At 38.9% G+C, this 26,661-nt stretch overlaps 16 protein-coding genes and 2 non-coding genes across 18 annotated transcripts; 10 read left to right on the forward strand and 8 right to left on the reverse strand.

The window, feature by feature from the left end:
• Window positions 1–387: 387 nt before the first annotated feature.
• On the forward strand, window positions 388–2,183 carry gad8 (serine/threonine protein kinase (AGC family) Gad8; the record flags this gene model as incomplete). The annotated part of the gene is made up of 3 exons (XM_056183212.1): window positions 388–409; window positions 462–1,577; window positions 1,633–2,183. 3 exons carry the CDS (start codon window positions 388–390, stop codon window positions 2,181–2,183), a joined length of 1,689 nt encoding a protein of 562 aa, XP_056039555.1.
• Window positions 2,184–2,585: 402 nt separating this feature from the next.
• Window positions 2,586–3,937, reverse strand: ada2 (SAGA complex subunit Ada2; the record flags this gene model as incomplete). The annotated part of the gene is made up of 2 exons (XM_056183213.1): window positions 2,586–2,954; window positions 3,005–3,937. The coding sequence occupies 2 exons, from the start codon at window positions 3,935–3,937 to the stop codon at window positions 2,586–2,588; spliced, it is 1,302 nt and encodes a 433-aa protein (XP_056039532.1).
• Window positions 3,938–4,615: 678 nt separating this feature from the next.
• On the forward strand, window positions 4,616–5,077 carry rps1702 (40S ribosomal protein S17; the record flags this gene model as incomplete). The annotated part of the gene is made up of 2 exons (XM_056183214.1): window positions 4,616–4,618; window positions 4,676–5,077. The coding sequence occupies 2 exons, from the start codon at window positions 4,616–4,618 to the stop codon at window positions 5,075–5,077; spliced, it is 405 nt and encodes a 134-aa protein (XP_056039253.1).
• A 236-nt stretch (window positions 5,078–5,313) lies between these two features.
• On the reverse strand, window positions 5,314–6,378 carry yta4 (mitochondrial outer membrane ATPase Msp1/Yta4; the record flags this gene model as incomplete). Its single annotated transcript, XM_056183215.1, has 1 exon — window positions 5,314–6,378. The coding sequence occupies one exon, from the start codon at window positions 6,376–6,378 to the stop codon at window positions 5,314–5,316; it is 1,065 nt and encodes a 354-aa protein (XP_056039508.1).
• A 751-nt stretch (window positions 6,379–7,129) lies between these two features.
• Window positions 7,130–7,876, reverse strand: tho7 (THO complex subunit Tho7; the record flags this gene model as incomplete). The annotated part of the gene is made up of 4 exons (XM_056183216.1): window positions 7,130–7,346; window positions 7,399–7,549; window positions 7,607–7,825; window positions 7,870–7,876. 4 exons carry the CDS (start codon window positions 7,874–7,876, stop codon window positions 7,130–7,132), a joined length of 594 nt encoding a protein of 197 aa, XP_056039174.1.
• A 170-nt stretch (window positions 7,877–8,046) lies between these two features.
• On the forward strand, window positions 8,047–8,859 carry cgi121 (EKC/KEOPS complex subunit Cgi121; the record flags this gene model as incomplete). The annotated part of the gene is made up of 5 exons (XM_056183217.1): window positions 8,047–8,181; window positions 8,269–8,391; window positions 8,448–8,531; window positions 8,631–8,732; window positions 8,779–8,859. The coding sequence occupies 5 exons, from the start codon at window positions 8,047–8,049 to the stop codon at window positions 8,857–8,859; spliced, it is 525 nt and encodes a 174-aa protein (XP_056039575.1).
• Window positions 8,860–9,684: 825 nt separating this feature from the next.
• skb5 (protein kinase activator Skb5) lies at window positions 9,685–10,116 on the forward strand (the record flags this gene model as incomplete). The annotated part of the gene is made up of 1 exon (XM_056183218.1): window positions 9,685–10,116. One exon carries the CDS (start codon window positions 9,685–9,687, stop codon window positions 10,114–10,116), a length of 432 nt encoding a protein of 143 aa, XP_056039494.1.
• Window positions 10,117–10,399: 283 nt separating this feature from the next.
• Window positions 10,400–10,581, forward strand: snR94. The gene has a single exon (XR_008803709.1). It is a non-coding gene; the product is annotated as a box H/ACA small nucleolar RNA snR94 (small nucleolar RNA).
• A 120-nt stretch (window positions 10,582–10,701) lies between these two features.
• On the reverse strand, window positions 10,702–11,423 carry xlf1 (XRCC4-like nonhomologous end joining factor, Cernunnon Xlf1/Nej1; the record flags this gene model as incomplete). The annotated part of the gene is made up of 2 exons (XM_056183219.1): window positions 10,702–11,157; window positions 11,265–11,423. 2 exons carry the CDS (start codon window positions 11,421–11,423, stop codon window positions 10,702–10,704), a joined length of 615 nt encoding a protein of 204 aa, XP_056039471.1.
• Window positions 11,424–11,728: 305 nt separating this feature from the next.
• On the reverse strand, window positions 11,729–11,801 carry SOMG_20218. The gene has a single exon. It is a non-coding gene; the product is annotated as a tRNA-Arg (tRNA).
• Window positions 11,802–12,595: 794 nt separating this feature from the next.
• On the forward strand, window positions 12,596–14,002 carry swt1 (RNA endoribonuclease involved in mRNP quality control Swt1; the record flags this gene model as incomplete). The annotated part of the gene is made up of 1 exon (XM_056183220.1): window positions 12,596–14,002. One exon carries the CDS (start codon window positions 12,596–12,598, stop codon window positions 14,000–14,002), a length of 1,407 nt encoding a protein of 468 aa, XP_056039474.1.
• A 26-nt stretch (window positions 14,003–14,028) lies between these two features.
• Window positions 14,029–14,412, reverse strand: pac4 (proteasome assembly chaperone Pac4; the record flags this gene model as incomplete). Its single annotated transcript, XM_056183221.1, has 1 exon — window positions 14,029–14,412. The coding sequence occupies one exon, from the start codon at window positions 14,410–14,412 to the stop codon at window positions 14,029–14,031; it is 384 nt and encodes a 127-aa protein (XP_056039478.1).
• A 253-nt stretch (window positions 14,413–14,665) lies between these two features.
• On the forward strand, window positions 14,666–15,611 carry emp24 (COPII-coated vesicle component Emp24; the record flags this gene model as incomplete). Its single annotated transcript, XM_056183222.1, has 4 exons — window positions 14,666–14,680; window positions 14,779–14,941; window positions 14,994–15,190; window positions 15,303–15,611. The coding sequence occupies 4 exons, from the start codon at window positions 14,666–14,668 to the stop codon at window positions 15,609–15,611; spliced, it is 684 nt and encodes a 227-aa protein (XP_056039483.1).
• Window positions 15,612–16,262: 651 nt separating this feature from the next.
• Window positions 16,263–16,825, forward strand: SOMG_04438 (DUF2462 family protein, Leydig cell tumor 10 kDa protein-like protein; the record flags this gene model as incomplete). Its single annotated transcript, XM_056183223.1, has 3 exons — window positions 16,263–16,353; window positions 16,575–16,630; window positions 16,691–16,825. The coding sequence occupies 3 exons, from the start codon at window positions 16,263–16,265 to the stop codon at window positions 16,823–16,825; spliced, it is 282 nt and encodes a 93-aa protein (XP_056039224.1).
• Window positions 16,826–17,070: 245 nt separating this feature from the next.
• Window positions 17,071–18,804, reverse strand: nts1 (Clr6 histone deacetylase complex subunit Nts1; the record flags this gene model as incomplete). The annotated part of the gene is made up of 2 exons (XM_056183224.1): window positions 17,071–18,275; window positions 18,645–18,804. The coding sequence occupies 2 exons, from the start codon at window positions 18,802–18,804 to the stop codon at window positions 17,071–17,073; spliced, it is 1,365 nt and encodes a 454-aa protein (XP_056039391.1).
• Window positions 18,805–20,483: 1,679 nt separating this feature from the next.
• Window positions 20,484–21,239, forward strand: tpi1 (triosephosphate isomerase; the record flags this gene model as incomplete). Its single annotated transcript, XM_056183225.1, has 1 exon — window positions 20,484–21,239. The coding sequence occupies one exon, from the start codon at window positions 20,484–20,486 to the stop codon at window positions 21,237–21,239; it is 756 nt and encodes a 251-aa protein (XP_056039365.1).
• Window positions 21,240–21,795: 556 nt separating this feature from the next.
• Window positions 21,796–24,867, forward strand: pog1 (mitochondrial DNA polymerase, gamma subunit Pog1; the record flags this gene model as incomplete). Its single annotated transcript, XM_056183226.1, has 1 exon — window positions 21,796–24,867. One exon carries the CDS (start codon window positions 21,796–21,798, stop codon window positions 24,865–24,867), a length of 3,072 nt encoding a protein of 1,023 aa, XP_056038912.1.
• A 304-nt stretch (window positions 24,868–25,171) lies between these two features.
• Window positions 25,172–26,569, reverse strand: opy1 (pleckstrin homology domain protein Opy1; the record flags this gene model as incomplete). Its single annotated transcript, XM_056183227.1, has 4 exons — window positions 25,172–25,935; window positions 25,985–26,060; window positions 26,103–26,165; window positions 26,459–26,569. 4 exons carry the CDS (start codon window positions 26,567–26,569, stop codon window positions 25,172–25,174), a joined length of 1,014 nt encoding a protein of 337 aa, XP_056039029.1.
• Between the last annotated feature and the right edge of the window lie 92 nt (window positions 26,570–26,661).

Consider the following 26,661-nt stretch of genomic DNA (forward strand, 5'->3'; position numbering starts at 1 on the left):
GAAAAATTTGGTTTCGATTGGTATCCATTTTATAGGCTTTTTTTGATTCTCAGCCGACTTTGGTATAAGTCGCAATAGCTGAGCGGCGAATCTGTATTGCGAAACTCTTTAAAAGTCATCTTGTTTTTACTTTTAACTAGAAAGCTTTTCTTAAATCCAGCCTGTTCTCACTGGAAATCACAAGGTACTTTTGCTTGACACTTCAATCCATTTGCTTTGCTCTATTGCTTGTGACTCAATCGTTTTGTTCAAATAGAGGTAAATATCGTAAAGGAAACTCTGTAAAGTCTTTATCCCTTTTGCGTTTTTTTGCTTGCCTATACGTTCTGTCCTTCTTTTCCCTTTGCCCACCGAGTTCTTGTACTTTACAACCTTTAATTATCTATAATGTCTTGGAAATTAACGAAAAGTATGTGATTGTCCCTTGTTGAATTTTGTTTTCTAACTGTTGTTTCTTCCAGAATTAAAAGAAACACATCTTGCCTCTGCGATCGGATTGAATTCCAGTGGCTCAATAAAAGGCTTGCGGAACAATGCGCATTCTTCAATGTCGTCTCGAAAATCGAGCGATGAGAAATCCAGCAGAAGCTCAGAAGACCGACAACCTCAGAGCACAGTGGTTCAACCAGGTTTGCTTCAAGTCACAATTATTGCAGCCAGAGACTTGCGTCTACCATCTGGATATACGCCAACTAACTATACAGCATCTTTCGGTGCTATTCCCAGTAATAATGGCTTAGGACATTCCCGGTCGCGAAGTCATGCATGGTGGTTACCTTACATCGTGGTAGAGTTTGACAAAAACGAGGTTTTAGTGGATGCTCTAAATACTGCTACTCTAGAAAATCCAAGGTGGGATTATCAGGCTACTTTTGATGTTTCCCGATATTCAAAATTATCTTTAAACATTTATCTTCGATCTTCTACAAGTCGATTGCGAAACGGGATGGGAAATGACGTGTTTTTGGGAGGAATAAAGATTCCTCCATCTTTTGTTGTCAATAAGCTTACTGATGAATGGGTTTCTTTACAGGGAGGCAGCGGAGAATTACGAGTTCAAATGCTGTATAAACCGAACCAGAATACCCCCCTTACCATTGATGCTTTTGACCTTTTAAAAGTGGTCGGAAAAGGCTCTTTTGGAAAAGTCATGCAGGTTCGAAAACGAGACACCTCGCGTATTTATGCTTTAAAAACTATTCGAAAAGCACACATTGTTTCAAGGAGTGAAGTTGACCATACTCTGGCAGAAAGAACTGTGCTGGCGCAAGTTAACAATCCCTTTATTGTTCCATTAAAGTTCTCTTTCCAATCTCCCGAAAAGTTGTATATTGTTTTGGCATTCGTTAACGGTGGTGAGTTGTTTCATCATTTACAGCGTGAAGGTTGCTTTGGCACTTCCCGAGCAAAGTTTTACACGGCAGAACTGCTGGTAGCTCTCGAGTGCCTTCATGAATTCAACGTCATTTATCGTGACTTAAAACCAGAAAACATTCTTTTAGACTACACCGGACACATTGCTCTATGTGATTTTGGTTTATGCAAATTAAATATGGCCAAAACTGACCGCACAAACAGTAGGTTCAATCATTCTTTTTTTTATTTTGAATCCATTTATTAACATGAATTTAGCTTTTTGTGGCACTCCAGAATACCTCGCGCCGGAATTGCTTTTGGGTCACGGTTATACAAAAGTAGTTGACTGGTGGACTTTGGGTGTGCTACTTTACGAAATGATAACTGGTCTCCCCCCGTTTTATGATGAAAATATAAATGAAATGTATAGAAAAATTTTACAAGATACGCTACGCTTCCCTGATAATATTGACAAAGATGGCCGTAACTTACTTTGCGGCTTATTGACTCGCTCACCGGATAAAAGGTTAGGTAGTCGCGGTGCCCAAGAAATAAAAAACCATCCTTTTTTTGCGGATATTGATTGGAAAAAGCTTTTTGCCAAAAAGATTCAGCCGCCTTTCAAACCATGTGTTGAGTCTGCTATTGATACGAGCAATTTTGACTCCGAATTTACCTCAGAAATCCCAATGGATAGTGTTGTTGCGGATTCACATCTTTCGGAGACCGTTCAACAACAATTTGCAAATTGGAGCTATCAGCGTCCTACTACAATAGATGCATCTGATGACATTTCGACGATTGCTCCTGGAAGCATAACGCGGTAGTAATATCTACTTTCGCTGTTTTTTTTTAGATAAGTATTCCACTCTTTATTTTTGTTTTTATATCATTAAATTAGCGAAATACATGGTTGTTTGCTTTTGCAATCGTTCTTAGTGCAATCATCCTTATTAAGTGATTTGCTTTATGTAGTTAATACCTTGAAAGTGCATGATAGTTTTGTTTGTGGTAGAAATGACTTGCAAGTATCATAAATCTTACGAAAAGACGCTAAGATAATCGTGTATGAAATCTATATGCATTTCGGAGTAAATTATTGAACAGACAGTAGAAGATAATAGAACTAAATATACAAGGGAGGTTTTGCATCCAAAAGAAATTTACAAGTTTTTTGACCAAAAGAACGAACGGAAAATTACAACATTAAATAGGGGAATGTGCTCGAGTCATGGAGTAGTGATCCAATTTAACCTTTTACAGAAGTCGTATAATTGTTCTACCTTTGTGTGTTCAATGTGCTTCAATAGTTGAACAGCGTCGTCTTTGGAAAAAGGTTTATCAGAAATAAGAGAAGCAGAGATTAAGGCGTATTTTAATGCCAAAAATGGTTTTGGAAAGATCTGTAATTGAAGACATAAAGAATGCTCCTCGTCGGAGAGAAGATGACGGTCAGCAGAAGTAGGAAATGAAGGGACAGGAATAGGTTGTTTGACAAACTTTTGAATATCTCGAATTGGAAAAGGAACTGGTGGAACAACAGAGTTTAGAGGCTTATTTTGACGTATTAAACCGCTAGTCGCTCTGCTAATCAACATCTGTAAAATTGTTAGTCATTTTAACGACAAAGAAGTAAAAGAAAGCTCACCTTTTGTGTTTTATCGCGTTGATAACGTACGCCTTGCTCAAGATTAGTGAGTCCCATCTGTCTCCATTCCTGAAGCTCTTGTATACGTTTTACAAGAGCGACTTGTTCAAAAAGACCATGTAAAAATTTTCGGTAGTCTTCAGCTGAAAGCAGGCGAGCAAAAGATTTTGTTTTATTAAGTAATAGACGTTCCTCTTTCGAGAGACGCTTTTCATTAGCTTGCAATCTCCGGTAGTCTAATAAATTATGGGTGAAGATGACTTGTTTCCGAATTGCACGACTTGTTAAACGAGAATTATATATATTCAACATAGTAAGCTTGATATGTTCTTCCTGTTGTTTCGATTCCGATGCGTCTTCTTCAAAGTTCATATCTTTGACGGGAACCTCGGCTTCGTTCATGTACTCTTGATCAAATTCCAAACGGCCAGGCATGTAGCCCTGTATTTCATGACATTGTGGGGTAGAAGCTAGTGGTTTTGGGGGAATCACTGGAATGGGTTCAAATTTTTGTATGCGTGCGCGCTTCTTCTCAGCGAAGGCTATCCGATCGATGGGTCCATCAAACTCGCTCTTAGAAAGAGGGTAATTACTTGTTTCGATATATGTGCTTATATAATGATCTTTACAATCTTCTTTGGTGCGCCCATTGCCTACATATTCGGCGATATCTGACCAATTTCCCAAACCCAACGTCTCACATGCATCAATGAGCAGAAGTTCTTCATCTGCACCCCAGTCTTCTGTAAAAATAGGATAAGAATTTGTCTCAATAATACGATATGGATGACTTGGTTGGTGCTCGCCGAGGGAAGCTCCAGAAGTGTAGCAGGGAATGCACAGATCAAAATCCGCACATTCCGCACACCTGATGTGAATCATCCTCGTTATATCTTGTGCACATACATTGCAATGAAACTTTTGAGGCGGCATCCTGCAGGGGAGCAAAAATATTCTGTTCCACTATGGTGGAGCAAAATCCCGTGGTACGGTGGCAGGTTGGGTAGGAATGATGAAAACCAAATAAACTCTAGAAATTACAAAAAACCTACCCCGAAAAGTAGATAGACTTACTCGAAAAGAACCGAGGAATTTTTTAAAAGAAACAATGGTGGAGGGCCACGGTTCCCTTATTTTAGTAAATGTCAACACCACAAAGCAGTTCTGCTTATGCTTCGTCGGCTTGAAAAACATCCCTTTAGATTGTATCTATTCTATTGATCTGGTCGTTTCATAATTAAAAACCAATCTCGATACTTTAAAACTCACAAAACTCCTAAACCCAAGCTTAGTACCATAGCAGCTGAAAATGAGTACAAATTTGCTCACAAATCTAGTTCACGTAATGACCGTTTGGCTTTTAAAATCAGTCATTTTTTTAAAGTAGTTTAATAGAACTGCAATATTAAAAATAAAAAAAAAGAAACAACTTGATGATATTCTATTACTCCTTAAAACAATTTACTTCACTACAGCGCATTGCTGTTCGGTAAAGGATGCTTTCGTTGCCCATTATAGCGTAACCCTACCCTATAAACTATAGTACAACAACAGCAGTCACGCACTACAAACACGAAATTTCACGGTAACGAATTCATCACAGGAACAGAAATGGTAAGGAACATTGTGCTTGATTTCTTGAATCTGTCGGATGTGCTAACTATTGAATAGGGTCGTGTACGTACCAAAACTACGAAGAGAGCTTCTCGCGTAGTGATCGAGAAATACTATCCTCGTCTCACGTTGGATTTCCAAACCAACAAGAGAATTGTCGATGAGGTCGCTATCATTGCTTCCAAGCGTCTTCGCAACAAGATTGCTGGTTACTCGACTCACCTTATGAGACGTATTCAACGTGGCCCTGTCCGCGGTATCTCCTTTAAGCTTCAAGAGGAGGAGCGTGAACGCAAGGACCAATACGTTCCTGACGTCTCTGAGCTCGAGAAGGAGAAGGTTAGCGTTGACCAAGACACCAAGGACATGATCAAGGCTCTTGGCTACGACTCCATTCCTACTCTTGTCGTTAACCCCTCTGCTCGTCCTGAGCGCCCCTTCCGCTTCAACAAGCACTAGAGGATTTAGTAGATTTTACAAATCAAAATTTTCATTTTTGAATGTACATGTGTCTGCATTTATTGGAGCGTAGCAATAATTAGCCTTTGTAAATGTTGAAGAAAAGATAAAAGGAAGCGAGAATGCCCAGTATGTAGCAAGTTGATACGTTGGGTAAGTGCTTTTATGTAGTTGTATGCTTTGGAAAATCCGATGGTTTTGTAATCTAAAAATGCAATGATAATATTTTGTAGAATCTATTCGACGTCTATGGATAACCCTTCTAAGGAATCCTGAGCAACAAAATCTTCGGTTTTCAAGGGCCGCAGTCCCCCGTCGTCGATTTCTATTTTAATTCTGTCTAAATTATTACCAAAAGTTGCAAACAATTCCCGTCGTGGAACAGACAATGCGGAGCGACATGCTTCTTTAATGTAAGAGCCAGACAAACCTGCTGTTGAAGCGACAACAGCATTCCAGTCAAAGGTTTCATCCAATTTTACACTTTTAAGATACAATTCCAAAATCTTTCTCCGTTGACTACTTGTGGGTAATGGGATAGAGTAAACCTTTGGCATTCGGCGACGAATCGCATCATCAATGTCTCCAGGGCGGTTGGTGGCACCAAGTACTAGAACCCTAGATTCACCTGTTAAGAGACCATCCCACATGGACATAAACTCCGCCTTGATTTGAGCCATGGCTTCATGGTCAGTACGCTGTCGTTGTCTAAGAAAAGTATCAATCTCATCGATGAAGATAATTGAAGGTTCTAACTTTCGAGCAAGAGAAAATAATGCATCCACAAGCTTATTAGACTCTCCGAACCATTTATCCGTTAAAAGTCCTACGCTCACGTTGATGAATGTAGCGTTGCTTTGCTTTGCCAAGGCCTTTGCCAACATGGTTTTACCGCAACCCGGTGGTCCATACAAGAGGAGACCCTTGGGAGACGACAAAAGGTCACTATGTGTATTAAAGACTTCTGGATATTTCAATGGGAACAGAACATCTTGAAACAAATGATTCACGTGTTCGTCCATCCCAGCGATGTCGTCGAAAGCTACATTAATTTCGCTTGGCAAGACTAGCTGAGACGCTACCATCTGTTCGTACTCATCCAATTCAACCGTTTCTATATCTCGAACATGCTCTTCTGCCCAGTTGTCCAATTTCTGGCGACTCTTTGAGACAGTATCTTGTCGTTTTTGTCTGTAAGGATCCAAAGAAGAAAGCAGCTTACGAGCTGCATACCAGGAACATCCGAAAGCCAAAGCATAGACAGCGATCTCTTTGATCGTAGTTTTCGTACCGGGGTGCATATGTACTACTAGACGAGTTATTTGTTCAAATATACTCAGTACTGGATATTATAAACGTTAAGCGATGAATCAAAAACCTCCTAGAAAATCAAATTTAACGAAACAACGCAGAGATATGCAAACTAATACCTCGCTTCACTTGTTCTGTTAATGAATTAAAATACAATAAATTGAAAAGATTAAATTGTTGTTGACACCCAGTTCTCTTTGGTTCACCAAGATGCTAACCGACACTTTTTGCTCTCTTCGCTAGCATTAAGTTTATTTCAAAGAGGTGTGGAGTTATGATTCTGAAAAAAATCATAAAGAATAAAAAATAAAAACAAAAGCTTGGTATATACCAGTAAATAATCATACAAAAAGTCAAAGAGTAGTTACTGATTTTCTTGTTTCCCAGAATTCGATTTTTCGAACTTTTGTCTAAAATGTTAATGTTGAAAAGCTTTCATAAAAGTATTCTTGGTTGTGTAAGCGTTACAATACTATCTACATATTTCACGACATACGCTTTATGCTTCAATTGAATTCATTATGTCTATTATAAAAAACGTGAACAATAAAGGATACATTCGTTCTTCTAGGGATAACCTATACCGATACATTTTCTCAAGCCCAAGAGATACAATTAGATAGGCATGAGGAAAAAGAATCAAATCAAGAACAGTAAAATTTTGGTGAATTACAGAATCATTTCATTCGTAGCATGAAACCCAATTGTTCCATCTGGCCAAAACAAAAAAAAGCCAATAGTTTATTTGAAGCCGGAAGAAGATGGAGTGTCCCCTTCACTGGCGATGCCTTCTTCGGAATCGGAATCAGCATCGTTGGATGGATGAAGAACAGTTCGAAATTCATCGATGCCTTGGACAATTTTTTCAAAATTCTCTTTCCTTTGGTTCCACTTCTGTTCATAGTTTTTGTTTTCTTCCTCTAATTCTTGAATGGCGCTTTCTAACTTTGCAATAGATCTAATGGCCATGGTTAATTGACGTCTTTAATAAGCAAAGCAGCCTCACATACTCTAATTGTTCACCTCTCGACCGTAATCCTCTTGCCATGATAGGTTTGGCAAGTTCATCATATTCTTCTTGCTTTACCTGTTCCTGCTGGGCAAGGAGTAAATTTTGCTCCAAGTTTGAAATGTCTTTCTGCTCTTGCTCATAATCTTGCTCTAGTACCGTTGTTAATAAATTGCCCAAATAAATTATTATTCTCTTAAAATACTTACGGGTTTTTTCCAAGTCATTTTGATAAATATTGATTTCTTTGTCATGGGTGTCCAATTGCATTTGTAGACGAAGCCAAAAGGCAGACATGGCAGCAAACTCGATTTCTAGATTCTTTAGACTTGCTTCATCTGGCTTTTCATTCGTAAATCCCAGACAGCGACTGATCAAGCGCCGTAAAGGCCTTTCCTCAACATTCAAACGCGAACGAATTGCAGCTTCTGCTCTTATTAGTCAAGAATTCATCCAATCTGATAAATCTTACCCTCCATTATTCGAGGATATTAAGTAAAAACAATTAATAGAAACGTGCAAACGAAGAAAAATGTACGAGTTTTGTTGACAGTGACTATTTTCGGTGCAGTACAGACTCCACCAAAGTGAATCTGGGAAAGCAAGAACGAAGTCCATTTTCCAGTAGAAGCGCCTTTCTTGCACTACAATGTATTTGCCATTATTCCAAAAAACACCTGTGAGTGTATTCGTGTTTAATAATGTTGAGAATGCAGAGAAATTGCATCAAGAACTCATTGGCCAAAATCCTGCTTACGATTATGCCTTCATTGACGCTTCTAGTGTATGTTTGAAGATTCAAAAGGAAGATGAGAATTGAAAACTGGATCAATTCCCCTGTTTTATGGAAACTAACTATTGGTGAACACAGATTGTATCTGTAAAGCAGATTTATAGTGCTACTATGCGTGCTCTGCAAGCTCAAGCGGATGGACAGATGAAATCAAAAACGTTGCACATGGAAGTCATTTTGTCTCTTTGTCCTAAAACAGAGGTTCGTTCTTACACATTTCATGATCCAATTAACTTGGCTGACACAATATGCAATAGATTTCCACAGCTCTACGACAATTCGGCATGAGTAAAAAGTCCAAAAAGATTGTAGCTTTGAGAATCAACGGTGCTCCTTCAGAGGTATAGCAAAGAACTTTATGTTTAGATTAATTCACTCTTACTGAGAGCCATTTCGAAGCCCGCAAAATTTTACTAGGATTCTAACTTTATTGATTGTAGGAAGAGGAATTGGCACATGTGCTAAAAATAGTCCAAGGCACACATCTTCCTTTTAGCGACGAGACATTTCAAAAGCTAGCTGACATGAAGGTGGTAAAGAAGGTGAGTCAGTATCCACTAGATGGAACTTTTCTAATCCAAAACTTAGAACTATAAGCTAGATGTAGCCTCTATGCAGAACCCGACAGCCGCAATTTTATCTGCTATTGCTTTGCGAGGTTACTCTTAGTCTTCTGCTCGAGGTTAATCTATAGCAGGCTGACTGAAGTGGACTTTATTTCAAAGAGAAAATATTTCTTCTTTTATTTAACTAATTTTATTTGGGTTTGAATATGTGCTGACCATTTTCGTCTTTCCCTCAGCAAAGCTTTTCAATGTTCACTATGGATGCAAACATAGAAGAATTTAATGCGATAAAGAAATTAATAGAGAATGAAAAAAGGATTAAAGGGTATTTTGGCTTCTATTTTTGGTTTGTTTGATATTTTTTTTCTGTATATTTTTTTTTTACAAAAACCACCTTCAATATTCTAATTTTTTGTAAATTAGAACTTTCTTTATAAAATTTATTAAAACCAATGTTTGCGTAGAAAAATCTGAATACAGGTTTTCATAAACTTTTGCGAACACAATTTTCTTTACCACTACCAAACACACGTATATGTTTTCCAAACTTTGGCTTTATAGATTTGCTGGTTCAATATTACAGTTGTGATCGTTATTTCTCCATGAAACACCAAATTGGGACTCTGTGATCCTTGCTTCTCATAGTAAAACATTTTGCTTTGGTATTCAGTGGTTTCTTGCGCTTATGCTGAACTTCATATAGACTGGGGAGGCTAAAGCATCGTCATTGTTTATCGCCTGTTTTGATCGTTTGCAAAACAGAAAATTCGTTTTACGCTCACGTCGTAGTAGGCCACATCGAGCACTTCAAGTGCTCAAAGAAATAAAAAATATCGCTATACCTCATACGTTTTATTCACTCATTTTTACTGTTTATCTTCATTAGAAAGATAATTATTTTATGTGAAACTGTTTGTGATTCTGTTCAATGACTGGAGGCAAAATTGAAAATTCCTACTCGGTTATTGCAAGAGACTATCTCTATCCAGTCGGTCATGAGTTATTTTTTGGTTTCCATGCGCGTGACATCGAGAAAGTGGAAGAAGCTTTTGAAGACGATGGAGATGTGAATTATTCCGAGAACATAACCAGAGATGCGGGTATGTTTAGCATATCAAATGATATTGATGCTAATTACTCCGAAACCGAGGATTCGGACGATCCAAACACCATACAGGTTGTTTGTGATGCTGTTGCTCTATATGACTTTGAACCTTTGCATGAGAATGAACTGGGCGTCTCCGAGGGTCAGACAGTATGCATCCTATCAGAAGTTAGTCATGGTTGGCTAGTTGCATACGATGAGCTTTCAGGAAAAAGCGGTCTTGTCCCGGAGTCTTACGTTAATTTGATCCAGTAAACTTGTCTTATTATTTTTTGATTTTGTCCACGTTTGGATATCTGTATATTAGCTACCTAATGCACTAATCTGGAAACTTTTCGTTGTGTACGCTATCTCGTTCTGTCTATTTTTATATAACAAGTCACTCTTTTTTGCCGTTATAGTGTCACTCTTTTTGTTTATCCGCCGCGTCATGTCATTTTTGTTGTTATCAATGATATTATTAGAATGTTTAAAAAAACCCCCGATGGGTCTTTGCAGCAGATACTCAAACACGATAAAGAAAAACAAATTAACCGTTTTGTTGCAACCTTCTAATAGCTTTACGTCTCCTAATCTCAAGGAGAAGGGTTAGAATGTACCGTGTTTTACGGGAGTTCTTTTCCTGTAGAGTTACATTGGTTGCTAGAATAACCGTAAGTCATAGTACATATCAAGACCAAAAATACCCTTGGTGTGTCTCCATTTGAGAACGAACATTTTAAATTAGATGAAATGTTGATGTTAAAACCCAGGACGATTTGAGTGTATGTTGAATCTCATCAAGATTAAACTTTTACTTGAAACGGTAAGTCGTACGCAGGAAAACAGAGTCGTCAATAATTATTCAAAAAAGTCATAATTTATTCGTGAACGTTTAGGAGATATAAGGTCGACAAAGGCCGGCCGCTTCTTTGGTGTAGATGGAGTGGACTTTGCTGAGCGTTCTGCTGCAGCTCTGTCAATCCATGAGTGATCATGAAGTTGTTGGGATCTGTCTTGTACAATTGAAAATAAAGATCCGGCAGGTGAACGAATTTCAGAAGAAAGAAAGTGATAAGTGAGAGGAAACCAAATCATTGTTGACATTGCTTCTGCTGGCTGCAGTCGGAGTGACCATTTCCAACTGAGCTGAATGTCTTTTGTCACTTTGCCGTTGCATATTAAAGAAATGGACTCGTCAGATTTTGTTTCTTCTAGCTTAGCATTGCTTTCTGACGAGACGTTTAAAAGTAGTTCGCTGAGTATTTCGATTAGTGTATCAAAAGTTTCAAAAGGATCAATTGGACATCGTTCTTTCTGATATTGTTAGTCGCATATGTTTAGTAAAATTAGAATGAAATAGTAATCCGTATTCCAGAGTCACTGCTTTCTGCAATGGAAGAAGAGGGTGACGAGCGACGTACCTCTGCTTGTTCGATAGTTTGGTCCTTTGAGTATGAGCATCCCCATAGCCTTGTTAGATCAGTGATGGAAATTTTCATAACATAGTCTGAACCCTCAGAATTAAAATGAGCTCGGATAAAATGATAGTTATGACCACGTAATTGCGTCCAGTTAGACATGAAACCCAGAAATTAATTCAAACTCTTTGGCGGTTGCTTTAACGTCGGTAACGTTTTACTCAACTTGTCTGGGTGTTTTATAACAATTAAAGTGTTGATTTTATATCTAAGCAACTAAGTAAAGTATTTGATAGCTGTGTTTGAATTTGTGTCTTAAGGTAGTGGTCATTCTAGGAATGCATGAAAGACAATGTTAATTATGCCAAAACTAATCCGAAATTATTAAGATATATAAAAGGACATCGCAAACTTTTCCAAAATAACAAGAGTAATTGCTAGGATGAGTAAAAAGAATAAAAAAAAGCTGATCCCGCCAGGAGTCGAACCTGGAATCTCCTGATCCGTAGTCAGGCGCCTTGACCATTGGGCCACGAGACCATACTTAATGACTTCGCTTTCCATGTATCAACTTTCCTAAATGGTAGATTTCTCAAATGGAAGCCCAAAAACATTTGGAAAACTACATTGTACGAAACATATAAGTAGTCAGAAAGACGTCAAACTCTCGAGATAACTAAAGTATTCTTCCTACGAAAATCTTTCGCGAGTATCCTGTATAATAATGCATCGAACAGCAACCAGTCTTTTCCAGCGATGATATACAGGTACCGCAAGCAAGTACACGAACTGGAGGATGGAAAGGTAACAATGTTGTTTATTTAATATTAGTATATCGAATAGTAGTATTATACGAGTTTTTATATAAGTATATATGCACGAAACAAACTATGACATCGCTTCATGGAGAAACAGCTTTAGAGGGCCCAATCCGTTCGTTGTTGTTTGTTTTGTATGCTCATTTTTTAATTGTTGTTTCTCCAACTTTCTAGTTGATCCTTTTGCATAAATTGAGGTTCGTTTGGGCTCCGTAGCAAATATTCGTTGGTCGGTCCTCTACTTGCAATCCTTCGAGTTTATCCTGTTTCTCTTGAGATTAGGACGGTAAAAAAAAATCCAGCTCTATTACTGCATCTAAAATTTCGGATCATTTTGTCCTTGTTTGGTAGCGTTGATGATACATTGGGGGATATTTCTTGAATAGACTCAACGGTTCTTGGAACATACTATATATCTTTACATTTCTTGCTATTGCTTCTTTTTTGTTTTTTCTTCGATTGTGCTCTGTTAAATTTTGCTAAAGCGGCTTTCTGAATCTTGTTTCTTGTACGATTATGGGCGTACCAACACTTTTGAGTCATGTAGAGGTCAATGATCCTATGGAGATCGATTCTATTATTGATTCTATCAACAAGGACCGTTCGGAAAACAAATATGCTTCGTCTCGTCCCCCGTCATTGTCACAAATCTTACCAAAGCTAGACTCGATATCGTTTGCTTCTCCCAAAGCAAAGGAAATTCTAAGACCTCAAGGTTTGTTTATCGTGGACACAAACTTTCTCTTATCACATCTTGTTTTATGTCAAAATCTCCTGGAAGTACTTTCTAGGCAGTTTCCCCATATAGTGATCCTCCTTCCTTGGGTGGTGCTTCAAGAGCTAGACGGGTTGAAATCAGATACCAAAGCATCGTGCGGTTACTTGGCTAGGCAAGCTCATGATTTTCTGTTACAATGCTTTCGTGCCAGCCTTCCAAACTTGCGCGGTCAAAAGCTTCACGAAAGGTGCTCTGCAAGTGAGTCAGGAGATAATGCAGTATTGGATTGCTGTGTTTATTTTCAGGACGAAAAATTGACACCTGTCAATCTATTGTCAGACGATAAAAATCTTTGCATCAAAGCAGCCGTACATCACGTTTCATCACAGAGTTACTCCAAAACCACAGATCCGATTTCTTTGGTTCGTGAAGCTTTTCCTTCAATAGATGTACCTGTTCAGTCCGCCGAGTTAGAGCATCCCCGTATGGAAATTGATACTTCTCTCGCCCCTACAACTCAGCAAAAAAGTCTTTCGTTTACTGAAAACCTTCAACCCAGTTTAGCTATCGACATGCCTATGGATGCATCTCGTGACAAGTCAACTTGGGGATCTCGGTACGCACACTTTTCAGCTGTGCAAAGTCAAACTCAAAATTCACGTCCAATGTCCCCTTCTCAATATGTTCCCTATACTTACACATTGCTAACCAAGGATCAAATTCTACATGCCTCTCATCCCCGGGCTAGCAAACTAATCGACCAAATTACAAAAGTTTTAGTGGAAGAAACAGCTTTCTTATTGTCGATGAACTTGACAAATCTATGGGGAGATTATCGTCTGGCTATGAAAAAGTTACTAGCCTCTTCAAGTTTCCCGCCAGAAAGCATTCATGATGTTGCTAATGAACTCTATATTCATTGGTATACTTGCTTTGATGGATACGTGCCATCAGGTGACCGAAAATTCTTAAAAGCAAAAGCATCCAAGTGGGACGAATGGTTTATGTGGGCAGAAACTGGTTTAGGGATCGGGCCCAGATGCCAAGAAGAGTTCACAGAAACCATTTTGTATTGGTCGAACCTTTGGTCCATCATGAGTCGCAAGGAAGTTCTAGAGGATAAAGCTACCGAATACGTTGTTTTTAGGGAAGAAAATATAGAAAAATGGGTTCAACGGTCTATGCGTTCAGCAATTTTATCATAAAGATAAGAATGAGAATTTACTAGAACTTATGCATTTGATTTTTCCTTTCGCTCCTCAATCATATTGTTTACAGCACCCATCACCTTTGTAAAAGCTGATAGAATTTCCGGATCATTGGGAAACTCCCCTTGAAGAGTAACACTACAAAATGCTTGAATTTGATACCGTTTCGAAAGTATTCTCGACATCCTTCTTGAAAGGTCGTCAATAGATCCAACTCCTACTAAATCAGTGGTAGCCGTATCCTCTCCCATGGGTACGCCAAGCGTCAAATTTCCAGACGGACAAGATCCACTGTTGCTTGCCCAGACATAAATTGAGGATGAAGGAAGCATTTCCACAAGCTGAATCCACACATGGGGAGCCCCCTGAATACTTGTTTCAAGAACCTTTTGACTTATTTCAAACATCTTAGCTGTAACCCAATTGGTTTGTTTTTTCTTCGTAAAAATCGATTCTTGTTATATGATACGACACGTTTAAGAAACTCTTCGTAAGGTAGCAATTCCAATTTCGTGAACCGTCCTAAAACTGGTGAACGAGTCCTTTATTATAATGAAAATTTTCTTCGACAAGAACCGCTTTGACCGTATTGTTGTTTAAACCATGGTACAGTGTATACCCACTACGAAGTTGGTTTCGTATAGGAAATCCATATAACGAATGTTGATACAGTCTGTATTATTATTTTTGTGATTGGTAAAAAGCGTATCGCTAAAAAAGATACTGTAAAGCAGTCGGAAATGCTAAATGCCTTTGTTTACATTTTCTACTAGGTACCAGTTTCCTTCCACCAACAACGTCGCTTTGAAGAAGACAAATTGTTGCTTTTTGTCACAAGGAAAATGGTGTCTTTAAATACGATAAAACTCGTTTTTTGGGTTTCTCTTTTTTCTATTGTTTTTGGACACGGAATCCATTTACCACCTCATCAAACTGGTATGTTAGTGTATTTCAATGACTGTTTAGTTTCGCCCTGCTAAGTTTTCAGAATGCTTTTATGAAAATTTAAGAACAAATGATAAAATGTCGGTTACGTATCAAACCAACCTGGGTGGAGATCAGCTTGTTTCCTTGAGTGTCTATAATCCTCTTAATCAACTTATGCATCAAGAAGTTCCAAGTGCTATGTCACAGTATTCGTTTACTGTTGAAACCCCAGGGAAGTATAAGTACTGCTTTAAAAATGTAAGTGTAAATAAGCAAATCACCGAAAAGGGATAGTACGGCTGAAGTGTGTTTCGTTCTTTTTGGGCTTTTTCAAGCTGTGCACCGTGCTGAAACTAACCTTTATTTTAAGGATGCTTTGGATAACGAGGCTAAAGAAGTTTTATTTAACGTTCATGGAGTTATCTATGTTTCTGATGAAGATTTAGAAGCAAACAATCCTTTGATCGGAAAAGTTCGCAACCTTCACGATACTATTTCTCGAGTCAAATCTGAGCAAGAATATTTCCTTGCTCGTGAACGCGTTCACCGAGATACAGCCGAAAGTACGAATGACCGCGTTAAATGGTGGAGTATTCTTCAAACTGTTATTTTATTGTCCGTCTGTGGTTTTCAAATTATCTACCTGAAACGTCTCTTTGAAGTGAAGCGTGTTGTATAAGTTCTGTGTTTCCAAAAGCGCTGATGCATACCCGACTTGTTGTGTCTAAGTATTAAGCGAAAACTGTTTTCGAGACGTATCATCCGATCATCTTTACGAAAGAATTGAAACATAGATTGAGGGAGGTACACTATTTAGAATAATAAAGGAAATGTTGAATCTGTTCTCCTTCATCATGGTTCTATAGGCGTTGAGTTATGTTAATCATTCAAGCAACTCTTGATCAGTTCTATTCTTTCTTTAAATTATGAAATCTTTTACTGCGATTAATACATATCTTTTTCCTGTCAATCCCATTTTCTTTTTGATCATTACCCCATTGTGCAAAAGTCTGGCATGGTGAAGCAGAACAGTTTCCCATAATAGAGTTGAAAAGGTGTTTATTTGCTGGTTTTTTTTTTTAAAATTGGCTGCGTGATATGAACATGTCTGTTACCACTTAAACTGATCATAAGCAAGAGTTCTTCGTTATTTAAATTCAAGGAGTGAGAATAGAGTATTATTAAATTTTAAAGTGTTTTCTCTTGCTTATAGTTTGTTTTTCAATGCCTTTTTACTTTGGGCAACTTTGAATTGTTACTTGGTGGTTGTCACTTGTATAAATATAGATGGCAAAACTTTTCTTGTATTTGGATTAAACCAATTGCAAGTATGCCTCAAGGAGAAGTAAAGAAGAAAGGCCCACAGAATACTAAGAATGCTCACAAAATTTCTAAACAAAAGAAGAATGTGAAGAAAGGAGGTAAGTGTCTGTCAGGGCGTAAGAATGGGTTTTGTTGGTAAAAGTATTTGTTGGTTATCTGGAGTCATTGTTCGGATTCACGAAGGATTGTGTATGATAATTTATGCCATAGTGAAAAAACGAGGTGAATTTACTGCTGTAGCGTCAGATAGCATGTCTATTTTTACCACAAAACATTGCCCTGCTCAAACTGAATGGAATTTATACTAACTTTAGTTTAGCCCGTTATTTTGCTCCTAGAAAAGCTGCTGCAGTCAAAGATCATTTGGCTAATGAGGTAAGTTGTCGATTTTTGTTTAATGACTATAAAGTTGAATGTTTCTGACCTTTTTTATAGGGTATTACCAAGACCATTAACACTCGGAACGAACGCATGGCTGCTGGACTTGCCAGTCAGCAGTTGGGTACATTGACAGTTACCAAAAGCTTGGGAGACGATGCTCTCAAAGAATTGAAAGAACAGAAGCGTTAATGACTTGCTAAGCTATGATAACATAAAAGTTTTGGGACGTGGTATTGGTATATTAATAAATTATTGAGTTTATATATTTTGCTATTAGTAAAACAATCTGCGAGAGGAGATATATACATTAAGAAGACAACTATGTACATGATTCACCATCTATGTAGTGGGAATAGCAAGTGAAATATCTTTAATCTGTAAATAAATGCCACTAAATCTTAGAAACACAAAAGACAAAGAAGTAAGGTAAATACTCATAATTTTGACCTACGGCCTCTTGTTGAGCCAGGTGGTCGACCTCTTGGGTTTGGGTGAGACTGGGTAGCTACACTTTGTTGTGCACTATTGATTGCTCGATCAAGACCTTTCCATTCTTTTTGCCAATTTTCAAGAAGACTTCGAGCTTTAAATAATTTATCTCGTTGTGTAGTAACTTCATCAGAATCCCCCTTCCTATTGAAAAAGTCGAGTAGCTCGGTGAATTCTTGTTCTGAGTCAGAAGATTCGTCTGGTTGTTCTTCTTCTATCGCTGGTTCGCTTTCGATTTGTTCTTCTTCAGTGCTATCGTTGGATGCAACGTTTTGCAGATGCAATTCTTGAAGTATAGGGGATTTCGTTATTTGTGAAGGAACGTCGTGTTTTGGCGATTTCGGAGACCTTGGGGACCTTGGAGATCTTGGAGACCTTGGCGATACATTTGTTGTTGTGATAAAAGCAATATTTTGTAAAAGATGCTGATCCGATCTAACAGGAGAAGATGAGCTTTTTGTAGGAAATGAGTTAGTGATGTCTTGTTGGTCCAAAGATTTTTCAGGAAGGGGTTTGAGATCTTCTTGTTGAGTCTCAAGAGTAGGTTGTGGAAGAGACGGGTATTCAGGACTGAGAGAGTGAAATCGCTCTAATGATTTCCTAATAGAAATACTGAATAGATCAGGTAAAATTAAGGCTCGCTGTGTATGGATAAATGCAGCCAACAGTAGAGAATTCGACCATATTTCATATGCGTTTCTATAGGATGAGTCATAGTAAATTTGGCTTCCATATTGAATACAAAGGTTGGCGATGTTTTTACGGTTGCATGTCAACTTTGAAATTTGACAAAGCCAATTCGAATCGACAGCTGATAGCGTTGCACGGGTGCTGTTTACATCTAAATCGGTTTCCAGAGAATCCAATAACTGAACGACAATTTGGTTGGAAAAGTTGGTTTCGTTAATAGGAAGGACTGTTGATCTTTGGTAGTTGTTGAGATTTATGTAACGACGGGAAGCAGGTCGACCCTTATAAGCAGGCGTAATCGTTTCTATGGGAGTAAAGGCTAATTCGGGAGTCAACTTGCAAACGTATCCTTCATCACTTGCAAAGCGTAGAGTTCGATATGGACGAATCAACACCGGTCGAACATATGGTTTTCGGTTCGGGACTTCGTGAACATTCAAAGGGAGAGCCTCGTACGGAACTGGAAGATGAGTTAGTCAATTAATATAGTGGGAAGGAAGTAGTCGAGCACTGGATATGCATGTGAGAAAACATTATGAAGCCGTAAACGTTTGAACGAAGGACATTGGTTTTACCAGATCCAAATTTCTATCAAGTTTAGTTGTTCAAGCATGTTGGATCTGAGGGGAACCTTTAGCGAATAAGAAACACGAATTTTTAGAGAAAGAAAGGAATTTTTTTTTAAAAAAAAAATTCAAAATGATAAAATGATCCAACCCGTTGAAACAGTACGAGGATCCAGACATGCTTGATTCGTTGGCGGAGAATGGTAAGGACGACTGCATAAACATGCACAAAATATGTAGTGCTGATTGTAAAGTGAACTTACCTAGCGTAATTAGGCAACGAAAGGGTCCCCCTTGTCCGTCGTCGTCGAAAGGATTGCGAACATAGGAATCCAGCAGATGTGCTTCTAGAGGATGGAAAGCATTTTGTAAAAAAGAGAAAAATTCTTCAATATCAGGCTTTTTATGTTGAACATCCACCATTCCCTAAAGTATCAAGAGGCCTCCAAACATGGAGCATGAATAGGTATGATTAATGTTTATATTCTGCTATCGATGAATATGTTCTCTAAATCCTCAGAGTTTCCACGATTTTCTACATCAATTGCCATTAGTTATGGTTTTTTTTAGAAAGAAATAGATATGAAATTCCAAACGACATACCTTTTTGGCATAAATTGCAAAGTTTGGGTAATAGGTGGTTTGGAAGGTCTTGAGCTACGTATCTAAGTACCGTAAATAGAGACTTTTAGAAGGTCAGAAAAAGTGACCTGCGAAAACATTCCAATTTGTTTGAAATGGAGGAAGAAAAAGATGGAAGAAAGCAAAACGAGTACGTCGAACCATGACCGTTTGGAAGATTCCTTTGAGAAACCCACTTCCGTAGACGAGGTGGTCCATTCGCATGCAAACTAGAAAGCAACTGGAGTTTGTTTGCAAGAAATTGTTCACATTTTCGTTATGTTATGTTTTATGGCTTCCCTTGCTACACCATTTGAGAAAGCTGCCATCTTTCCTAAAGACTCCTTATAGAATATCATTGTAAATGATGAAATTTAAAACAAACCTGAATATCTGGAAAGAGAGTATAGATTGACATTTGAATTTTGAGGCTTTACAACAAAAAAAAAATGGATTCTCTAAAATTAAAAAGACGCCAGCGATAACTCACGTTTCGGCCGTTAGTAGGGGTGGTTTCAAAAAATGATCCTACTACTTTGCCCCAATGTCCTTTCCTACAAACATTGTACTCTAAAAATTATTTCTGTGTTTCTTCCTTCCACATTACAAACCCTTTTTGGAAGTCTTTTCCAAAGTACCTATTCAACTTTTCAGTTTGTTTACAGTCTGTTTGTTCTTTTCCTGGGGTTGTGACCCCACTGTATTTTGAATCGCTACGCTACCTCACAAGAACGAGGATGAACGCGGCTTAGCGTATTCTTATTGTGGCGACGTCATTGTGGGACATATGGATCTCTCCAGCGGGTTCTCTAGAACTTTCTTTAGATCCGCACCTCACCATGAGAGTACAAACTGTTTATCCGCATATCTAAAGTAACAAGCTCATCACGGAAAAATTAGAGGCGAAACCGCTCGAAACAATTACCGAAACGTCTCTATTTACATTGAAGGCGCCAAAGTTCGTTTGACATTTTGTTTGAGATTTGTGTGTTGAAAGCGACGTGCAGGTGTTTGTGTTGTTGTAGAAACACCGTTTCCTAGAATACGTGCGATTTGAAGCAACACATCATTCTCCCGGAAGCTCTAGCCACTGAACCATTCTTCGGCAATGTCGCGTTTGTTCGTTTTGCGTCGGACCCTGTCGGTCTTTTGAGTATATGTAAACAAAGGTAGAAAATTAGAAATAGAAATGAAAAAACTAGCAAGGTTCAATGGTTTTGGTGTTTCCAAATTGCTGTCTGTAGATCCTCGGGTATGACAGTGCACCTAAAGTGATCAGGGGAAAAACGTCAGGGTGTTTCGGAGGAAACAACGATAGGTAAAAACGCAATAGAGTGGTCCTCTTCCGAAGAAGACTGTCGAATGAGCGGAGCACTCCTCAAAATATTTCGTTAAAATGTGACTGTCTAAAAAATTATATATAATCTTTATGGACATTGACAAAACTGTATCCTACCAAACAATAGACAATAACGGTAAAGATGTCTGCTCCTCGTACTTTTTTCGTTGGTGGTAACTTTAAGATGAACGGCTCTCAAGAGTCTATGAAGCAAATTGTCGGTGCTTTGAACGAAAACAAGCTCAACGTTGACAAGGTTGAGACTGTTATCTTCCCTCAAAACTTGTACTTGATCCCTACCCGTGAACATGTTCGTAAGGATATTGGTGTCGGTGCCCAAAACGTTCACGACAAGAAGAACGGTGCCTTCACTGGTGAGAACAGTGCTCAATCTTTGATTGACGCTGGTATCAACTACACTTTGACTGGTCACTCCGAACGTCGTACCATCTTCAAGGAAAGTGACGAGCTCGTTGCTGACAAGACCCAATTCGCTATTGAACAAGGTCTTACTGTTGTCGCCTGTATCGGTGAAACTTTGGCTGAGCGTGAATCCAACGACACTATCAAGGTCGTTGTCCGTCAATTGAACGCTTTGGCTGACAAGGTCAAGAGCTGGTCTAAGGTCGTTGTTGCTTACGAACCCGTGTGGGCCATTGGTACCGGTAAGACCGCTACCCCTGCCCAAGCTCAAGAAGTTCACGCTGAGATCCGTAAGTGGGCTGCTGAGAGACTCGGTGCTCAAGTTGCTGAAGGCTTGCGTATCATCTATGGTGGTTCCGTTAACGGTGCTAACTGCAAGGAATTCCTCCAATTCCCAGATGTTGATGGTTTCTTGGTTGGTGGTGCTTCTCTCAAGCCCGAATTCCACACCATCGTCAACGTCCACACTATCTAATTCGAACCATTTCGTTAGTACAGTTGTTTAATTAATTGTTAAGTAAGTAAATTTCTATTCCTTCTCTTTTGGCATTTCATAATCCTCCAAAACGTGTAGCTTAACTGTAACAATCCATTCGCACATCCCTCTAGTCATAGCAACTCTTATACCCCGCTACCGCAAAATAATACAGTAGGCATTGATCTTCTTTCTGGATGCATCCTCATGTCTTTGTTTACTTCTATAGTTTTCTTTGAATGTCCTATATGATTTACCACAATCGACCGTTCACGCAATCCCATACCAACTGCGAACCAACATCCAAAATTTGTAAGAGCATAAAAAGTTATCACTTCTCCTTGATAGCTTTTCAATTGTTCTTTTTCGCTTTTAAAAAAATTTTTTTTTCTAAGCTCTATCAATCCCTCGGCTGTTGTATGCCACGGCGTGTTTGCTGAGTTTAACGTTTACAACAATTCCTAAGATTAGCTTCTTGTTTCTCAGTGAACTATTCGTTTATGTCTTCTGACTGCTAAATAGATGTCTTAACGTTTCACTTTCCAAGGTCTTGTACATGCCTGGATACACAGTCCGTAAATCCGTCTCACGATGGCTTTTTGTCGCTCAGCATGAGCAGCTAGTTTGCCGTAATTTCCGCTTGAGCAGTCGCTCCTATGCGACGCACAAGCTCAAGGACGATGCTGCATTAAGAGTCAACCCCGTGGGAATACAGTACTTATCGCCAGCTTTACAGTCGCAAGTATTTCCTGGGAAATCTCGTAGACCGTCCGATTTGTATGTGGAGCTTGCAAAGCTTCATCTACAAAAACATGATCTCTCAAATAGGAAGACCACGCAATTACCGTCGTATAACTTTCGTCTTCCTGCTTTACAAGGAAAAAACCTAACTGAACACTTTGAAACCATCGGCCGCGAATGTGCAGAACCTCACCTCACGAATGCACAGTCGTTTGGTCTAGTTTCCTTGCCTTCCATCCCCAAGAAATGGCTTCATCAGCCCGGTTGGACCAGGTACGGTTCCGACGGTACTGTGGAACAGGTCCCTTATCCCAAGGAGGCCATGCTCGTTTTTGACGTCGAAGTTTTATATAAAGTATCGGATTTTGCTGTCCTTGCCATTGCTGCTTCTCCCAACGCTTGGTACTGCTGGCTATCACCGTGGCTGCTGGGAAAAACAGAGCAGGATCGACATCTTATTCCTCTACGGCCGGAGGGACATCTCATTATCGGTCATCACATCAGCTTCGACCGCCAAAGAATTTTACAGGAATACAATCTGACACGATCCAATAATTCGTTCATCGATACCATGTCGTTGCATGTAGCTACTAATGGAATGTGTTCACGACAAAAACCCACTTGGCTAAAGGCTAAAAAGGCTTTTAGGCAAAGTATTAGTAAAGAAAGTGATGATTCGGATGAAGGTCCTTCTCAAAATGAATTCGATTACGAAAATTTCATTGAACAGGAACCTTGGCTGCGGCACGTCTCTGTCAATTCACTTAAAGACGTAGCGAAGTTCCATTGCGACATTGACATGAGTAAAGAAACGCGCGATTTATTCTCTGAACTTGATAAAGGGGTGGTTTTACAGCATTTGGATGAGGCTATCTCTTATTGCGCTTTTGATGTCCATGCCACTCATAAAGTCTATCAGAAGGTACTTCCTCAATTTCTTGAAGTTTGTCCGCATCCGTCGACTTTCGCAGCTATGCTACTCATGAGTACAAGCTTTTTGCCAGTAAATAATTCTTGGAAACGCTATATCAATAACGCTGAAGATTGCTACAAAAGCATGTCTAATGTAGTTATAGAAAAACTCTCTTATTACGCCGAACAAATGAAGGATCTTCAGGGGGATGACAATGCAATTGCTAAGGACCCATGGCTGCGTCAGTTAGATTGGAGTCCTTGCAAATTGTATCGCAAACCAGCTAAATCAACTGTAATACCCCCTGTTGTTCCAAAGTGGTATAAAGCGGTATATGAAAAGAACTTACAAAAAGCTGTTGCGTCTGACAAGTCTCGACTTGCACCTATTCTATTGCGTTTGCAATGGGAGGGTCACCCTCTGGTGTGGTCAAACGTTCATGGGTGGGTTTTTGAAGTAGAAAAGAATTCCCAAAAAGATATCGATGATCTGTTACGTCGTAAGTTCTTCCATTGCAGCTGCGACCCACAAAGGGATCCTATATTAAAAGCGGAAAGTTATGCATACTTTAAAATTCCTCATAAGGATGGCCCTGAGGCAAGGTGTGGATCTCCTTTGTCCAAAACATATCAGAGTTATTTTGAAGATGGAATTCTCACCTCAAAATTCGAAATAGCAAAGAATGCCTTGGAAATGAGTACCTCCTGCTCTTATTGGCGTAGCGCACGTGACCGAATTAAATCTCAAATGGTAGTTTGGGAAAAAGATGTTCAATTTGGACTTACATCTCAACCCGATGGTTTTGGGATGATTCTTCCAAAGATTATTCCCATGGGTACTGTGACTAGACGTGCTGTTGAGAACACTTGGTTAACGGCTTCCAATGCGAAGAAAAATAGACTTGGCTCGGAACTTAAGGCCATGGTTTGTGCTCCTGAAGGATATACGTTTGTTGGTGCTGATGTAGATTCCGAAGAACTTTGGATCGTTGCAGTCATTGGTGACTCCCAATTTAGTCTCCATGGTGCCACCGCTCTTAGTTGGATGACTTTGGAAGGTAAAAAATCCGAAGGTACAGACTTGCACTCAAAAACTGCTGCAATCTTAGGGGTAAGCCGAGACGCTGCAAAAGTGTTCAATTATGGTCGCCTGTATGGCGCCGGATTGAAACATACAGCTTTACTTTTAAAGCAATTTAACTCTTCATTGGACGACACTCAAGCGGCTAATTTAGCTAAAGCATTATACAAATCTACCAAAGGAGTTCGCTCCGAAGTTAGTAAACGTCTTCTCGCTATGGGTATTCCAGAACATCATTTTTGGTCAAAAGGAAGTGAAAGCTTCGTATTTAACAAACTCGAATCGATGGCTCAAATGAATTTTCCCAGAACTCCCGTTTTGAATGCAGGAATTACTCAAGCCCTAAGCACAAATAACCTTAGTAGAAGTTCTTTTATGACATCCAGAGTGAATTGGGCAATTCAGTCATCAGCTGTAGATTACCTGCATTTGCTTGTCGTTTCTATGGAACATTTGATTCGCAAGTATAATTTAGAGGCTCGATTGTCTCTAACAGTTCATGATGAAGTACGGTATTTTTCCACAAATAAAGATAGGTTTCGTGTTGCACTTGCCTTGCAGGTTGCCAATTTGTGGACCAGGTCCTTCTTTTGTCATAGACTGGGAATCGATGAATTGCCTCAATCAGTGGCATTCTTCTCTTCTGTCGATATTGATCACGTTTTACGGAAGGATGTTAAAATGGATTGTGTAACACCTTCCAATCCAACGCCTATACCGTCTGGTGAAGAGTATAATATTGATGCTTTACTTTGTCAGTTGGCTGAAAACCATCAGTGTTTGGAATCACTCGAGAGTGTGCCAATTGATGGTTTCCCAGAAGATGAAACTATTGTAAGTAAGGAAGAAGATTTAAAGGCTTTGGCATACTTAAAAGCTCAAGCTTTTCATTGATACTGTGATTTGCAATATTATCTCGAAAAAAAAGAGATAATTTATGAAATTGTCATGATAATTCATTGTTATAAAAAACTTAGTTAATAATTGGGTTAGGGGTTAATACTAAAACACTTTAGTAAATATTAATAGGAATCGCATGGTTTTTTCGGTTTATTGAATTAGCGATAAAAAAACGATATTAAGAATAGAGGAAAAATAAAGGATTAGAGAAAAGAATTCGTGAGGATTAGTGCAAATATATGTGCGTTAGACATCTATTTTTGAAAAAGCAAGAAACCTTCAACGACTAAAACAAACATTACTGGGGACGAAATACTCCAGTATTTCTGTCAATAGATGTTTTCAAGGCTGCCACCCAAAGAATTAAAGTCTCTTCATCATCCACTCGGAATTCCATTGGCTTACTGAGAGTAATCACAGTAAATATGTACTTCTGGGATTTTTCAAAAAAATTAATCTCGGCAATATCTTGGATTTCTGTGATCGGAATAAGTTTTACAGGCTTGTATTCCTTGTTAGAGTTGTAAATTGTCATACCATTACCGCGAACTACTGCCCAACACCTTGACCAGCGATGGATATTCCCGTGACGCCAATATATGGGTCCCTGCATTAAAACCTTGTTCTCATCGAGCATTTTATACAAATTTTGTAATGAGGAAGAATGTTTGTGCTTTCGGAGGTTATCATTATTTAGTGCGTGGAATGGAAGCTTGGCTCCTTGTTGTGGTACGCCTTGAGGTCTTAATCTTCCCAACTGAGTTAAGTCATATAAAGAGGTACAATAATAGCTTGGAAATCCATCTTCAGTCGAAGAGGGGCCGTGAGGCATGTTGGTATGAGAAGAAGGAGAGTAGTTTCCAAGATCGTTGTCGGAGACTAACACATCAGAACCGCTTGCCGTGGTAGGAGGGGAGGAGATTAGACCAAAACGTAAAGGATGTCGAGAAAATGGAGCGCGGTAGGCAGTTGTCGTTCTCAAGACTCGTACCCAGCTTTCAGCTTCGGCATTTGAAGGGGCAATAAACCGTATAATTTTTTCGTTTAAATACAAGTAGAGTGCTACAACCGTTAGAAAAACAGAATAACATCAACATTCTAAAGATTATACATTTTGGAGATTTCTCTCTGTAGTATGCGACGGCCGAGATGTCTTGCGTTGGAAAAATAAGTTTTGTTTTATACTCCTAAATTTTAGTTAGAAGACAATGAAAAAGACCTTTGAAAACCTTTTCGTCTTTGTAAAAGGACAACTTCTCTCTGCGAAGTACACCCCATAAATGCTTGCCAGTCTAAGTCAATAGGTTAGTAATTGCTAGCGCATTGAAACAGTCCAAATAAACAGTAAATAAAATCCAACATATAAAAAAAAGGCTGCCAAACGATATGAGATTCAAATCCAAGAGAAGAGTGTTTTTCAACTGAGCCAAATGAGCTTGGATACTCTCTGAAAGCGAACCCACTCACTGTTGATAAAAATTGAGAAATTTTAACACTCTTGACGAAATTGAACCGACATTACCGGATGGGTCTTGCGTTTACATATATAGCTGGAACAGTAACTGAGCTGTCAATCGGAGCATACCGTAGTAGGATGACTTTTTCTTATTAGCCAACCTGATTTCAATACTCGCTCTACTTCTGGGAGTCGTCTTGCTTCATCAAAGCTGGATTCTCGGATTTCACATGGATTCATTTCCTGTTCAGCAAAACCGAAGCTCTACGCTCGTATGCCACTTCAATTGAATCATGGACGAATTTTTTTTCAAATTTTCTTCTTTATATTAT

The sequence above is a fragment of the Schizosaccharomyces osmophilus genome, chromosome 3 (genome assembly GCF_027921745.1).
Source record: "Schizosaccharomyces osmophilus chromosome 3, complete sequence".
Classification (NCBI taxonomy): Eukaryota; Fungi; Ascomycota; class Schizosaccharomycetes; order Schizosaccharomycetales; family Schizosaccharomycetaceae; genus Schizosaccharomyces; species Schizosaccharomyces osmophilus.